The following is a 15,722-nucleotide window of genomic DNA, read 5'->3' as shown; positions in this document are numbered from 1 at the left end:
CAATGTGTCTTGTCTCTTTCCTATTGCAACTCATTACCCAGAAGAGACAAGGTCAAGTGTGCCCACCACCAGAACCCAGCCCTTTCTTGTTCGTGACTTGCCAGCCATCCTTAGAACAGCGCTGTTGCCGGCGGGCAGCCGGGTGCCCGCGAGGTCTCTACGTTCCTGTGCACAGACGCGAAGTTCATGACCCTGGCACATGTGCCCTCCGCAGATGGCGATCCCCTGGGGGGGGGGGGGGAGTCTCCTGCTTTGTACCGTGGTGAGCTAGGAAATAAGATTTCGTGTCTCTAGAATTCCCACAAGATGGCGAGCTTCCCACAAAGTCAGCAAAACAGAGCCGACCAGCCACACCTCAAACCAAGCCAAACCAAACACAGAAACCCCACCAAAGCAAATACTCACCAGTGGAAATTTGGGGGTCACTGTTGTCATTTGCGGTGTTTTTCTTTTCCCATGCTCTCCTTTTCTTTCTTTTCTTTTTTTTTTTTTTTTTGGCAGATTAGTTTCCTGTAGTGCTAGCAGAGCTTACTAACAAAAACTCTCTCTGTAAGGTTGCCTAGTCCTTGCACTAATTCCCTAGTGCAAAATTTCACGACAAGATCCCCATCCTCTGAACCTCACCCCTGCATGCTGGTTTTGCTCCAAAGTCTTCTCTTCACTAAGCAGCACTTACGTACATTAGGACTCTATCCTACACAGCCCTCTGTGTCCCCCTATCTTGACTTCACTTTTGAATCATATGCACACACAAACACACATGCAAACGTGCACATATGGACACACACACTTATCTGTGCAATCCACCCATGCACAAGAGGGGAAGGAAAAATATTCGGAGAATGAAACCCCACTAAATGCACTGAGCTCCGTGTACATTAACAACTGTTCCATTAGCTAATACAGATCACCCAAAAGAACCAAAAAAAATACTGAAATTTAAATTTATCACTCAAATTAATTAAGTTTTTATGTCAGGGATCAAGCATTCTTTCCCTAATGCCTTGTTTTAGGTTACAAGACAGGCAAGAATCTTATTCATCCTCCATGGCATCAGGTTTCTTCGTGACTCAGAGAAAAAGATAGCGTGTAACATGTATGGCTTGAAAGAAATTGAGCTCGTTCTCTACCCCCACTGGTAAACTGTGTGTTGTTTGTTTTCACTTTTGTAAATTATCGTAAGTAGTTGTCCAAAGGAGATGCCATTCAAAGTGCATCTTACAAATACAGTGCATCTTGGGCGATGTCGCCTCTCCATCCTTCTCTCGCACCCCTCCCCTCCTAGCCCTTCCCCTCGACTTCCTTAATTCTATGGGGTATGCATGGAAATTTACGACTGCGTCTTCCCTTTCTTCTCTTCATTGATTACCTCCACTCCCCTGATCCCATCCCCCCTTCCTAGTACCTGTGCCCTGCTGTTCTTGTTTGTTAGACTGTGAGTTAGCCTTTTCCAAGGAATTACATCTTTTGTTCTTCTCCCCTGAATCTGTTGTATTTCAGTTAATACATGGATGTACGCTTGGATACCAACCACCCTGATATGTTTGATCATATATTTATAAATTGATACTAGATGTCACATATGAGGGAAAGCATGCATCCTTTGTCTCTTTGGGCCTAGCTTACTTCACTTAACATGATTTTTTTTCCCCAGATCCTTCTATTTCTTTGCAAATGATGCAATATCAATCTTTCTAATGTATTAGTAAAATTCTGATGGGTTTTTCTGTTTCTGTGAGTGTGTGTGTGTGTGTGTGTGTGTGTGTGTGTGTGTGTGTGATTTTCTTGGCTCATTCCTCCATTGAGGGGCATCTACGCTGACTCCGTTTCTTGGCTATGGTGACTGGTGCTGCAGTGAACACGGTTCTGCTGGTGGCTTTAGGGTGTCCTGATTTATAATCTTTGGAGTAAATGCCCAAGAGTGGAATTGCTGGGTCACAGAGGAGTTATCGGTTTTGATTTTTTCAGGAACCTGCACACTGCTTTCCAGAGTGGTTGCACAACCTTACATTTCCACCAAACCCTCGCGTCTGTTATTGTTTGCATTGTTGGTAATGACCATGCAAACTGGGATGGGAGGTATTGTCTGGATTTGCATTTCCTTTACAGGTAGAGATGTTGAGCCTTTCTTCCTTCATATGTCTGTTCACTGTTTTTACTCCTGAAAAGTATTTAGCTTGTTTTCCCATTTATTAATTGGGTTGTTAATTCTTTGAGGATTTAGTTTCTTAAGCTCTCTACGTATTCTAGACTTTAGGCCTTTGTCTGACGTATAGCTGGCAAAGATCTCCTCCCATTCTGTAAGCTTCTTTTTAGCTTATTAACTGTGTCTTTTGCTGTAAAGGAATTTTTTAGTTTGATCAAGTCTTTCTTTGATTTGCTGTGCTTCTGGATCTTTGCTAAGAAAGTTCATACTGGTGCCAAGGAATCCTAGCGCTTCTCCCACTCCTTCCTGTAATGATTTCATGGGCTCAGGTTTACACTGAGGTCTTTGATCTACTTGAGTTGGGTTGGCACACAGTGGTAGACAAGGATCCAGTTAGTTCTCTGCATGTGGATATCCAGTTTTCCCAGAACTATTTGTTGGAGAGTCTGTCTTTCTTCCAGTCTATATTTTGGGCTCCCTTATCAAAGATACTTCACTCCTTTTAACTGTTGTTTTTTTCCCCTGTACTTTAGTTTTTGTTTTTTTCTTTTGTACATAAAATTTTACCTCTGGGGGGAAAAATACTTTGTTTTGTGCCCTTGGAATTGATATTAAGTAAAAGCTGGAAGTAGTCATGGAGGGCTTATCTTCAGTGTACTTTAAACAGCTCCTGTGGATTTAGTACTGAAATGTCAGACTCCTAAATCTACGTGCAACCCCGCGCCTCTTAATCTCCCTCCCCCTTGATTAATGACAGGAAGGATGGTGGCAGTGGGTGATAACATTCTGTCCTAAAGGTCAGGTGCTGAATTCTGCATGGAAAGCAGGCAATTGTTTGACTCAGAGCATATGACCCAGCTCTGACCTCAGAGTGAGCAAAAGGACGCGCTGACTCATGAGAGCCTGAACTTGTGAGCTCTGAGAACACCTGTCACAGCAGCAGCAATTAACTCACAGAAAAGTTTGTGTGTGTGTATTTTTGCTCAGAGATGATTGTGAACACTGAACTTACCCCGAGGAAGGTTAAAAAGAAGGCAAAGGAAAACTTGAATGCTACCTAAACGTGATGCCTCATAAGAGTGAGAGGAGGGGAGACACTGTCAAAAAATGTACTCATTACCTGGCTTATGTAACTGTAACCCCTCTGTACATCACCTTTACAATATAGATAGATAGATAGATAGATAGATAGATAGATAGATAGATAGATTTTAAAAATCTGAACTCTTTCATACATCTTAAAGGAGCAAAGCTTGAAGGTTTTCCCCAGACTCAAGTCCACTTTGGGTGGGACTTTGACCTCTTGCTAGTGGATGTTTTACTACTAACCCAGGGACAATCATAATAGGTACAACTGGTGGGACAATATTGACTAGGGGACCCAGGCACTGTCCTTGTCATGCAGTGGTTACGTTATCGTCACACTGTCTTTGATGTGACACTAGCATTTCCCTTGTCATTAAGCTTTCTGGCTGTAAGAGTCTTCCTCAGAGACTACTAAAGATGGCAGAGGGTTTCTTTAGTCCTCCTGTGTCAGTTTAGGACCACAGATTCACAAGAGATATTAAAATATACTCAGCACTTTCTATGTTTACATAATTAAGAAATTCGCTTGGCTACCATACTGGCTCATAGCCACCTGCCCAGTGGATAGGACACACAAGAGGGGCGGAGAGGATGAGACTCGTGCTATGCAATCCCACTAAGAGAAGGTGGGATTCTGGGGTACGGCTTGTCCCTGCCACATTGGTTTATACTGGGCTCCCAAACCATGTCAGAGGGGTGTTTCCTCCTTCTTGAGTTGGGAGAAAGTCAGCCTCGGTGCTGCTCCCCAAATGGCTTCCTCCTAGGACACATAAACCCTCTGCGTAACATTGCCAGTAGATGGCTTCAAAGAGTCACGCTCTCTTCCCCTGGTCTGCATGGCCAATGGTGCCTGAACTTCTATAGCGGAAATTCGTATAACTGAAGTCAGCCGTGCCCCCTGGGGAGCTTGCAGACTAACTGAACTGGTGACCTCCCCAAGCTCACTGCCTTTATCAGCCTATAAGTGCTGTGTTTTTCCATTGCTTAAACTCAGTCCCTCAGTGACTCATCAGGGGGAGGGTGGGATTGCACAGGAGCTTGCTCCTCTGCCTCTGAATCTCTCTGTCCTTGTCTGTCTGTCTCTCTCTCACACACACAGTTTGCACAGCACCACAGCAAGGTTTGTTCAGCTGACCTCCGACCTTACACTCCACCTGTGGAGCAAGCCTGCGGAGCTGAGGCAGCAGGCCCACCCCGAGGGGTCCAGTTTAACTTTTCCTATTAACTCACATCCGCTGATGAAGGTGACTTGTGCTGCTCTCGGTGGAATTCATCTCCTGGACTGCTTCCTTGGGGATCGATAGCTGACTTGCTTCACGATAGGAGTAGGCAGTAGAGCAGGTGGGCCAGTGGTGTGTGTGTGTGTGTGTGTGTGTGTGTGTGTGTGTGTGTGTGTGTGTTCCGACCATTTCTTTGCTTGGCATCAAGAGCCAGCATCCTTTAGGAGTTGATTCTCACTGGCTGGGGTGGACCAGAGGCTAGGGGTGGGGGGGCATTTAGGAGTGTGGATGCACTGAGAGATGGGGTAGGGATGGATCGGTGCCCCCTCTCAGAACACACTTGTTAGAGACCCTGCATTTTGGAGATGGACAGGATATATATGGCCTTGGGTTCGTGTTGGCAGGACTAGACATGGAAGGGAAGGCAAACAATGGGTAAAGGAGAGTAAGAAAAGTCTTGGTGGAATTTGTATCAGGAGGGTTAGTAGCTTTGTGTGGATTCCTTTGATTTTCAAATAAACCCATCTCCGCACAAGCCACGCGGGTCTCAGAAGGGCCAGAGTGCTCACGCCCAAGGCAGAAAGGTTATTCTCACATCTTTCAGTTTTTGCTTGTGACGGCCACTTTTGTGGTTTTATGTCTTCTCTGGCTCAATGCTCTCCGTTTTCTCTTCTGGAGAAGCAGCCGGAGCTTCACTCTGGAAGTTTCTGCAGCTCCTCCTTCGGTGTTGCTCACCGTTTTTACAAGCAGTGACTCGGGTGATGCCTCGCTCAGGCACTGAATTCTAACCCCAGTGACTTTGGCTTCACTTCTTAGGGTCCTTCTTTGTTCTTTTTTAAGGTCTGATCCCCCCCCCCCCAACACTCTTTCTTGTTCTTTTCTCACATGATATTTCTGGTAATTTTCCTATTCCTAGCTACTTAGTCAGCTGCCACCAGTGTTGAGGGTGAAGCTCTTGAGTGGTTCATGCTGTTGCCAACGACACCTGCTGATGGCCGAGGGCTGCAGGATCTTTCTGGAGTTGGTGACTTGCTGTTCCCCCGCTGAGGAAGCCCTCTGTGGTTCAGTCAGCGGTTAATTCTGAGACTCCCTTCCCATCTGTCAGTCCTTCCTCCATGAGTGTCACCAACGGAATGCCGTTTTTATATTTTACATTGGTTTTTTAGTTTAAAAATCCCGTGACGTGTAATTTGAGCTTGCATCTCCCAAACCAACAACGGGGTGGCCAGGCTCATGGGTTCTGATTGACTTACCCACCAAGCATTGACCCCAGGCAGATTTCCTTAATGTCTGGCTGGGTGTCCAGCTGTGGACAGGTGTTTTGTGGCATGGCCTCCAGCGGAGTGCAGCCCCTGGGCTGTCCAGTTCTCTGTGACAGTGTGCCCTCTTCCCTCACAGGGCCTTTTGAAAACAGCCTCTTACCAAAGAGAACAATCTGGAGCTCTCAGGAGCCCCGAAGGCCGTGTGGATGGACCTTCTGCCGAGGCCATCTTTCCTTTTCAAGGAACAGTTTCATTCTTCTGGTCCACAGTCACAGAAGTAGACTAAGCGAGAGCGCTTCCCTAATTATGCATTTCCTATTGAAGGCAAGGAAGGGATCATTTGCCTTGCGCCATTATAAACCCAGACCCAACGGCATTTTCAGATGTGTGAACTATCTACAAGTGGAGGATACGTAAGGTAGCAATCCCCGTGTCTGTGTGAAATTATGAGAAAACCAAGACAGATGTGTGTGCTTGCATCTGCCCAGGAAACATGACTTGGTTCCATGACGGTTATACGTTTTGACAGAGTCTAAACCCATGTCTGCCTACTGGGGTGACGTTGTTAGGAAATGCTCATCCGGATCTATGCCGCGCACGGTCCCTCTCCTCCCGTGGGGAACCCACAGGGCTCGTGGGCACAGAGGACACGAGGCACCGCTGCCTGCTGCCCTCTAAATTTGCATAACTCCTGTGCGAGGCAGCCCGGCACAGAACACTTTGTCCTGGGCCTGTGGCAGAGTTTCACCTGTTTAAATATTTCATAGTAAACAGAACATCATGCAACGATGACTGTTTTTCATAACTGTGTCTTACAGGAGATTAATAAACTAAGGCACATGTTGCACCTATAAACCCTCACCGTGAAATCGACTGCTTATTTATAGTTTTGAAAAGTAAGTTAAAAACAAAGACACGCCAAACCCCGAGAGGAGCAGGGGAGGCTGACGGGCAGCTGAGGATGTCAGGTGACCCGACTCCAGCCGTGGTGGTGTGTCCTCTTACGGCCGTGCACATTTAGGACAGGCCATTTGGTCATCGGCCGTTAAGAAGGATCCGGGACCTCGGCTCGAGGCTCAGCCTCCGTATCTCCCTGGGAGAAGAGCTCTGGGCAGGAGGAACCCGGATGTCTGGCTGGAGCCTGATGAGGCTGAGTCCACACTGAATACGACGAAGCCAGCGCGGAAAGGCCACTGGCCAGCGATAGAAAGCAAAGCCGAGGGACGGGCGGAGGTGACCGGGGCTTCTCTGTGGAAGACATGCTCCAGGAAAGAAGGCTCCCCTCCACGCGCTGAGCCACCCACCATGAAACCGTCTAGCTCTGACAGTGACGGAAAGAGCCAGAAAAGGAACAGGCCCGTCCACTTGCTCTTCTCTTTCCTACATAGTTCACTTTGGGGATATTGATGTATAAGGCTCACTGTAGCAAGGAAAGTTCACATTAATTCAAAGTTAACCTATCATATTGTATTGCTTCTCCGGTAAACACATTATCCTCCTTAACTCAGTGTAAACTAATTTGATTTTGTTTTACTAACTGAATTTTGTTAACGACTCCAAGTCATTTCAATTTTACCTACGTGCAGTAAGCTGGATGTGTGGACATGAAGGCACCGTGGGTTGAGTCTGCAGGTTGCACAGCTCTGCTGTCTGCTCTGCGCCTCCAGGTTGGCCAAGGGAATGCCACTAGCTCGCCACTTAGCTTCCTGTGACCAGGGATTTGGCTTCAAGAAGTAATTGTTTTGTTTGGCTGCTTCCCTTTCTGTCTGCATAATATAATCATTATCACAAGTACACCTTCTCTAAACAGCTTCATTTCTCCTCATCGCTTCCCTCCACTCAACACGGGATTTTTTTTTTTTTTGCCTTTGTTAATATTTTATTAGGGGTATCCTCGTGCGATATCCATTCATATGTACAATGACCTTTGATAATATTGCTGTTATACTCTTACTACTCTTTGTACCCCACCTCCGCTCCCCTCCTTCTTCCCTGGTAATTCCCACTCACCTTCTTGTTCTTTGGTTTCTGTTTAGATTGCACATAGGCAAGAAAACATGTGATCACATAAGGGAAATTTGTTTAACGTCTGTAAACTCCTCACGTTACCCATCTCCTTCATGAATGTGCTGTGGACATAAAGTATCTTTCTAGAACTGTTAATCTTCTACTTCATCACAACGGAAACACATTTCCTTTTTGGCCACGCTGGTTCTTACCAGAATATGCTCCCCATTTCAGAATTTCAACAAACCAAAGCATTTTTGAAACGTTAGTTTGCCTTCTTGAACTTAAAATCCTATTGCTCTTCTTTATAGGGTATATACTAACACAGATTCTATGCATAGATTATTAAACTGTTGTCACTACCCTTCTGCCTTTCTTGCTGATGATTTTTCTGGACAAGTACATGCCTCATCTGTCTTTGAATTCTGAGGAATCATAGTTCTTGGGATTCATAAACTCAGTATTTTTGTTGTCTTGGCATAAAGTTTACTATTTAAAATGAGTACTGTCGAGCCTCAAAGGCTTAGCAAGGATAAATATTGAAATGTTGAGGATAAATATTGAACTTACAAGAAGCAAGAGATTCGACTGCAAGATGCTAGCAGGGCCGTTACTGTAAGGGCTGAGTCCACTGAATGATGACTCACCTTAAATCCACTTCTAACAAGACAAATATCATCTTGCCAATTTGAAAACGGGCAGTAGGTTTGATGTTGAGGGTAGATCTGTTTAAATAGTATTTCCTTATCGTTGTATTCATGTTTTAATAGCTGAAATCGATTAGAAAGAGACGTTATTGTCTAAATAAGAACAATATTTCAGTGAGAATGGTATGAAGAGTAAACGATGAGCTGAGAACCAGTGACTCTGACCTAAAATCCTAACGACTCAGGAGTCTAAGATCTGAGGATCATGGTTCAAAATCCAGTCCCAGCAAGAATGTCCCCGAGACTCTGATCTGCAGTTACCCATCAGCACGCTGGCAGCGGAGCTGTGTGGCGGAATCAGAGCTGGTTGCCTTATCCCTTCCTGTGTGGTGTTCAGAGTGTATCACGTGGAGGTTCTGACATGAGACGATCTCAGGTGGATCTGGGGCCCGTTTTACTGGCCTCCACTCATACTCAGTGATAACCGCTTTTCAGAATGTCGGGCCTACAGGCTATTTGAACTCGTAAATAGATAATGATATGTAGGCCATGTTTTTCATCTTTTCTGGAAGTGTTCTTCCAGAAAAGTGGTGCCAGGCTTGCCCGTGCAAGACTTGTTGGCGATACTTATGCAGTGTTTGAACTTTACTTGTTATTTTATGAATGGTACTTCATTGTTATTAGTAAGCATTATAAATTAAGTATGTGGGGGGAATAGTTGAGTAGTTCCAGAATTGAATTGAGATTAAGTACATGGCTGGAGTATTCATGTCTTCCTTTCAATCATATTTTTTTCAGATTATTTTGACTGCCTAAAAATAATCCTGTGTCATTATGCTGTGTGGATTATGTTTTTATATAGTATAAATATACAGCACCTGGGTAAATCAGAAGAACAGACTGAGAAAGGATATATGATTAGAATATTCAGGAAAAGAACAAAAAGAGGAAGCAAAGCACAGAGAATGTTAGGGTAGATATTGTATGTATTACTATTCTTTTACGTGACTCAACAAGATTATGCACTCACGCTTGCCTTTGGGTCTCTCCGTGTGTGTCAGGTTACGATCATTTCCACTGAGTTTTTAAATGAGAGTTCATATTTAGCCAAACGCACAAGAGTGGGGTCTGCAGTTTACTGGTGGGCCCATTCGGAGGTCGTCAGTTCTAATGCACCAGTCATTACCGACTTACAGGCTTTGTCTTGAACAACCTGACTTTACTAGATGCAATCTATGCTTTCATCACAAAGGGTGGAAGGAAGGTCACTTGCAGACATTTAAAAGAACTACAAAGTATGTTTTTATTTTATGAATCTCCAGCTCTTGGTAAGAGTCTGCTTGGTTACCTGGGAGAGGCTGTGTTTTCCGCCAGCAGGCATGAGAGCTTAGGGTGGAGCTGAGGACCAGTTGCTGAGGGCTCTGTGGAGTCAGGGAGAGAGCCCCAGGGAGTCTGTTTTAAGGAAAACGAGAACCCCAAAACTGAAAGGCGTGCTTTGGGAATTCACTTCACCCAGCCCTCGGAAGGTCACCTTGAGGACAGAGTGGAACTCCGCAGGAGAGGAGGATGGAGGCGGAAGATGGGGGCCTGGCTGAATTCGGATGGGTGTGGGTCGGGGGTCCCCGGACACCCGAGCGCACTGAGGCGCGTGGCAGGGAAAGCGGGCCCCGCCGTGCGCAGGGAGGCGCGGAGGGACGGCCACAGCGCTACCAGTTGAAGGAGGTTGCTTGGCGCATTGTTTGCGGGTTGCTTGGTGCATTGTTCGCGGGTTTCTTGGTGCATTGTTTGCGAGTTTCTTGGTGCATTGTCCATGGGTTTCTTGGTGCATTGTTTGTGGGTTTCTTGGTGCATTGTTCGCAGGTTTCTTGGTGCATTGTTTGGGGGTTGCTTGGGGCATTGTCCATGGGTTTCTTGGTGCATTGTTTGGTGGTTGCTTGGTGCATTGTTCGCAGGTTTCTTGGTGCATTGTTCGCAGGTTTCTTGGTGCATTGTTTGGGGGTTGCTTGGTGCATTGTTCGCGGGCTGCTTGGTGCATTGTTCGAGGGTTGCTTGGCACGTTAATTGTGGGTACAGTTGGCACGGACGTACTCCTACAGTGCGTTCTCCACACTTGTTTGAGGCAAAGCTCCCGGTGGCTTCCAGATGAGACTGGGTCGTAGGACACCAGCCACCGTGACTCTCGGTTCCCGCCCTGGGCCCGCGCCTAGCACCCCGTGATATTTACCTATGGCAGAACTTTCCGGTGGCCGCTGGTCCGCGTCAGGACGCGTGCTGGGGGAGCAAGTGTCGGTTGTCTGCCTTTCCACCTACACGAGGCCCTTGGCGTGATCTCCCCTAGAGGATGACAGCCCTGTGGCGCCCTGGACACGGCCTGCTGACACCCGTGGACCGCGGCCCCTCTTCGAGTGCAGAGCCTCCTGCTGGCCCGGGGTGATGTGTTCGCGAGGCAGGGAGAACGGAGAGCTTGCTTCTCCAGATGTCTTGAAGAAATCTTGTGACTGGTTTTAAAAGTATGTATAAACCATTCTGGGCATGTCACTAGATACCAAGTCTGAATGTGGATTTATTCATGAATTCAGCGTTCTCCTGAGGGGCACCGACAACGAAACAAAACCATGCATGGCTAATGTATTAACATTTTCATTGGTGGGGGATTTATGTATCTAAATCTGTGCTTAATAAAAAGTTATATCCATATTCCTCTGGGAGGGACTTAAAATTGTTTAATATGTTCCAGATAGTTTGGAAAGAGTAAAGAAAAGAGTTTCCTCTCTCGGAGCAAGCCGGGGGAGGGAGAGAGAGGCAGTGCTTTGCATCTTCCACAGGAACTTCCACTCCCTATCTCTGCCTTAGCAAGGCGTAGCTCTGACTAGATAGGGAAGGCATTGTTCTGTTGTATTTACACAGCAGATCGAACGCTGAGCAAGATAGAGTCAGTCTGTGAGTGCCAACTTAGTGGATGGACTGTGCAAATCTGGCTTCTTTCCGTGTTGAATTTGGTAGGTATATTTGTGTTCCAGTCCCCAGGAACCGCGATTACACATGCAGGCACCCCGAGTTTCTTCATACACGTTGAACTGGGGTGTCTGGTGGGTGGGGGCAGGGGCCAGTAGGTGTGGACACAGGAAAAGGACAGGCTCTTGAAGGTTGATGGCAGTGTGGATTTGTTTGCAAGTATGGCTCTTTGTATTTGATATTCAAATCCGAACCTTGCCACCCCGGATTCTCCATCCTCGGAGCGAGGTTCTGCCGTAGCATGTTAAGTGTACCTTCTCCACCAGCGTCCGCGCCTCTGCAGTAGATTTGGGGCGAAAGGACTCTCTTTTATTGATCCTTTATTGACATGATTGTCTTGACATTGTCTTTCTTCCACTGCTGGATCCACAGTTTGCCCTGCTATGGCCCCCATGGAGAGCCCTGGGTACCATGGCACCGTGTGGGGACCAGGGTCCAGCCCCACCTTGGCTGGCCATGACCTCCCCCCCCCCCGCCCCCTCTGGCTGGGCTCCCTTTCCCTGAGACACTGGCGGTGCTGGTCTCCCCTCTGCTTTCCTCACAGCGGGACTCAACCCCCGGCTCTCCCAGGAAAACCCAAGCCTCACGCTGGGGAAATAATGCTTAGCCCCCTTCTCTGGCAGCTCTAGGCATTGCTTCTGCCTTGCAGGCCCACCAGCCCATGCTCAGGACCGAGCCCCGCCCTCCCTCAGCACCTCTGGGTGCTGTCGCTCGGGTTCTGTGTCCTTCTGTCACTGCAGGTCCACACCCGGCCACCCCAACCCGTTTCCTCTGTTCTCACAGCCAAGACTGAGGGTGGAGGTGCTCGGAGATCCCCCTCACTGTCCCCCTGCTGTATGCTCGGCCCTCAGACTGCTGACCCTCGCTGTCCAGAATGTCCTGGCCTTGCTCCCTGTGACTCACTCCTTCCTTCCTTCCTTCCTTCCTTCCTTCCTTCCTTCCTTCCTTCCTTCCTTCCTCCCTCCCTTCCTTCCTCCCTCCCTCCCTCCCTCCCTCCCTCTCTCTCATTCTTTCTTTCTTTCCTTCTTTCTTTTTCTTCCTTCCTTCTTTCTTTCTCTTCCTTCCTTTCTTTCCTCCTCCTCCTCCTCCTCCTCCTCTTCTTCTTCTTCTTCCTCCTCCTCCTCTCCCTCCTCCTCTTCCTCCTCCCCCTCTCCCCCATCTCCTCCTCCTCCTCCTCCTTCTCCTCCTCCTCCTCCTCCTCCTTCTTCGTTACCCTTTGGTCTTAAAATGCATTGTTTTCTTCTTCTAATTCTGATCTGATTTCTTTTGCTCTTCCCACTCCTGTACTGAACAGGACATACATCATTTTTCAGAATTAGCTCAGCTGGTTTCAACCAGGTCATATCTCCTATGAATGTATATGAGTTAAACAAAATAAAGGGTTTAGCTGTAAAATTTTGTGCGTGCATATGCTGTATCCCTTCACCCTTCCTTAGCTCCTCATCTTCTTTCTACCTTTAATTGAAATGGTCTGTCTCATAAATGAAAATCTAGAAAATATTGGTTTGTTTGGTGGGCAATTCATGCTTCGTAAGAAGAATCAATCAATCAACCAGTCATAATTAAAAGATAGTCAGAAGGGGAGATTATAAATTGGTATCAACTAGCATAAATTATTATTATTGGAGATTGAACCTAGGGCCTCTTGTATCCTAAACAAATGTTCTGCCACTGATTATCTAGAGTGAAAATGTTTATTGTAATGCGTATGATAGTGCCTGCTGAATTTCTATATATGAAGTATACAGAATGCTTTGAACTTCTCCTTTCACAGGGAAGGGTGAAGCTGAGGTAAAAGCCATGTCGAAGAGTGTGCTTAGGTTCTGGATCAACAAGCGCTCTTGTTTCTTCCTTTCCTGAAACATCATGTGCTATTTGTGTACTAAAAGCTCTGTAAACGGACAAGTACACAACGTCCAGGTGATTTCAATTATGGCAGAGACCAAAAACAGACAAAGTGCCTTTTAGCCCCTGGAGTTTGACTCTATGCCAAGCCGTAACGCTGTGTGGTGTCTTCACAGGTATCTGAACCAGACCTTGGGGGAAGAGGTGTCCACCTCAAAGCATGCTCTGAACAGGGAGAAACTCACGCTTTTGAAGCAAGCTCTGAATGCGATCGGCTTCAGCATCGTGGTGAGTCGCGTGGTCAGTGTTTCCCAGAGGACAGCCAGCTTTCCTCCGGAGTGTAAGAGTTCGGGTCCAAGCTAGGAGCAGGTGGCTCACGCCTGTCATCCTAACTACTCAGGAGGCTGAGATCTGAAGATTGAAGTTCAAAGCCAGCCCCGGGCAGGAAAGTCCATGAGACTCTTTATCTCCAATGAACCACCAGAAAACCAGAAGTGGCGCTGTAGTTCAAGTGGTAGAGCGCTAGCCTTGAGCTGAAGAGCTCAGGGACACCACCCAGGCCCAGAGTTCAAGACCCATGACTGAAAAAATAAAAAAGTTAGGCTCCAGAAGCATCTTCCAAACCTGACTGTATTTCTGGTATTCCAAGTACCCTCGAGGCCCTGATGGTGACCCAGGAGAGAGGCAGTGCTACCCCACCTCCCTCAGCTTCCCTCCCTGGGGGGACACTGGCCAAGCAGGACACGAAGGAAGACAGGCAGTCCCAGGACAGCACCACGCAATTTCCAACAGGGCGGCCCGGGAATCTTTCCCCAGGGGAAATGTTCAGACCAGTAACTGGATGGGCCAGCCCACGAGAGAGCTGCTTGCTGCCAGGGGTCACCTTGAAGGTGACCCGCCCACTGGCACTCTTCTGAAATGGTAGATGGCAGGAAACTGCCACGGAACGTGTCCGGCCGCCATCCCACAGGAGACACGCCGGTGCTAGTGGCAAGAGTCCTGATGTGATAACGCTTTCCGATAATTAATCTAAACTTAAGTATCCACGCGCTCGCGGTGATCGTTACTGAGTTGAGCCGCCCAGTGCGGGTCTCCTTTGAACTCGGCATGTGAACTGGTCCGGGCCTCGGGAACCCCCCGTGTACCCCTCTTCCCAGGCGGTGTGGTCTCTGCTCCCCCTCAAATGGCAGCATTTGAGATGACGGCCAAGTCCACGGAAACCACGGACCCAGGATCACAGGGTTGACTTTGGTCTGCCAATAGTTCAGGAACCAGGTTTCATTACAGGTGTAGATAATTTCTTTATTATTTTGCTCTGAAGCCCGTATGTATCTGGGCCTTTGTTTTTTGGATTCCTCCCCTCCCCTTTCCCACAGTTATAGCTAAGAAGGCAATGAGTGACTGGGGGTGGATGAAAGGAGTTCACAGGACAGGGCCAGGAATGGGACTCCCCTTAATTCTCCGGAACACCTTACTTGGTCCACCCTCCCTTGTGTGGGGACTGTGGCGTCAGATGCTGTCCGGGTCCTTTTGGCTCTACCCATTTGGCCTCCGTGTTTCCTGGACTGGGTGGGACTCACATCTCCTGTGTGTCTGTGCACCTGCTGTTGGATCTTTCTGTTCTTATTTTCCCCGTGCCTCCACGCCTGGCATTTCTGTCTTCCTTATAGGGAGCGGGGACAACAGACAGGGCAGGGAACCAGTCTACCAAAATACCAGTTGCTTGGAAACAGGGCTTTGAAAATCCACGATTGATCCTCAAAGGCAGAGCCAGCACAACCTACCTGCCGCGGAAGGTGGCTGGTAGGGAACCAAGTAACCTTTACGCTAAGAGGCAGACGTCCACGTAATAAAAGACATGCGATTCCCTCCCATCACCGCTGCCCTTTCAAGTGAGCTGAAAGGCGCAAATTATTCCGCTTGGAAAAGAGAGGTTCCCTCCGTTAGGACTGGAAGAAAGCTGTTTCTGGTCTGCTGAGGCCCTCAAATCCAAACACATGAGAAGATGCAGGGCCAGGGAGGCTGTTCCTGCTCCTTCCCGCTCTCTGCCCTTCCATCTCTCTCACACGTACCCCCCCCTCCCAGCAGCACAGCGGGCTGGTTAGGCTCTTCCAGGAGGGGCGGAGTGACAGCCTCCCGGAGGGCTTGGCGTTTCCCTTGGGCCTGGAAGTCACCCCATGGTCACGTGTGCCCATCTGCACAGATCTGCTTCCATCACCTAAGTGGGCGAACCAAGGGGTGTCTGTTAGGCAGCTGTCCAGAATAGTTAAAGAAAATGTGTGGGACTTATGAGAGAGGTAAAAATGAAGAAATAAGTAGCGGGTGGTTTAGGAAGCTGGGAAAGCGCTGTCCTGTACGGCAGGAGTGGATTCTGCCGGAGACACGGATCTCCGGTTTGGAGCTGGCAGGCACATGAGAAGGGGCAGAGCCGGAAGGGACGCGAGAGATTCCACCCGGGTGCCCTCCCTGGCTTCGGCAGCGGCCGGCTCTGCCC

At 47.9% G+C, this 15,722-nt stretch overlaps 1 protein-coding gene across 1 annotated transcript in view; it reads left to right on the top strand.

The window, feature by feature from the left end:
- Myo16 (myosin XVI) overlaps window positions 1-15,722 on the top strand; it is a 328,439-nt gene that overhangs the window by 169,999 nt on the left and 142,718 nt on the right. The window contains exon 17 of the mRNA XM_048341097.1: window positions 13,405-13,516. Within this exon, the coding sequence (XP_048197054.1) occupies window positions 13,405-13,516 (112 nt within the window). The remainder of the gene's footprint in view (window positions 1-13,404; window positions 13,517-15,722) is intronic.

Source organism: Perognathus longimembris, chromosome 3 (genome assembly GCF_023159225.1).
Source record: "Perognathus longimembris pacificus isolate PPM17 chromosome 3, ASM2315922v1, whole genome shotgun sequence".
Lineage (NCBI taxonomy): Eukaryota > Metazoa > Chordata > Mammalia > Rodentia > Heteromyidae > Perognathus > Perognathus longimembris.
Note: the sequence above shows the minus strand (reverse complement) of the source record. Positions and strands in the feature narration are given on the sequence as shown.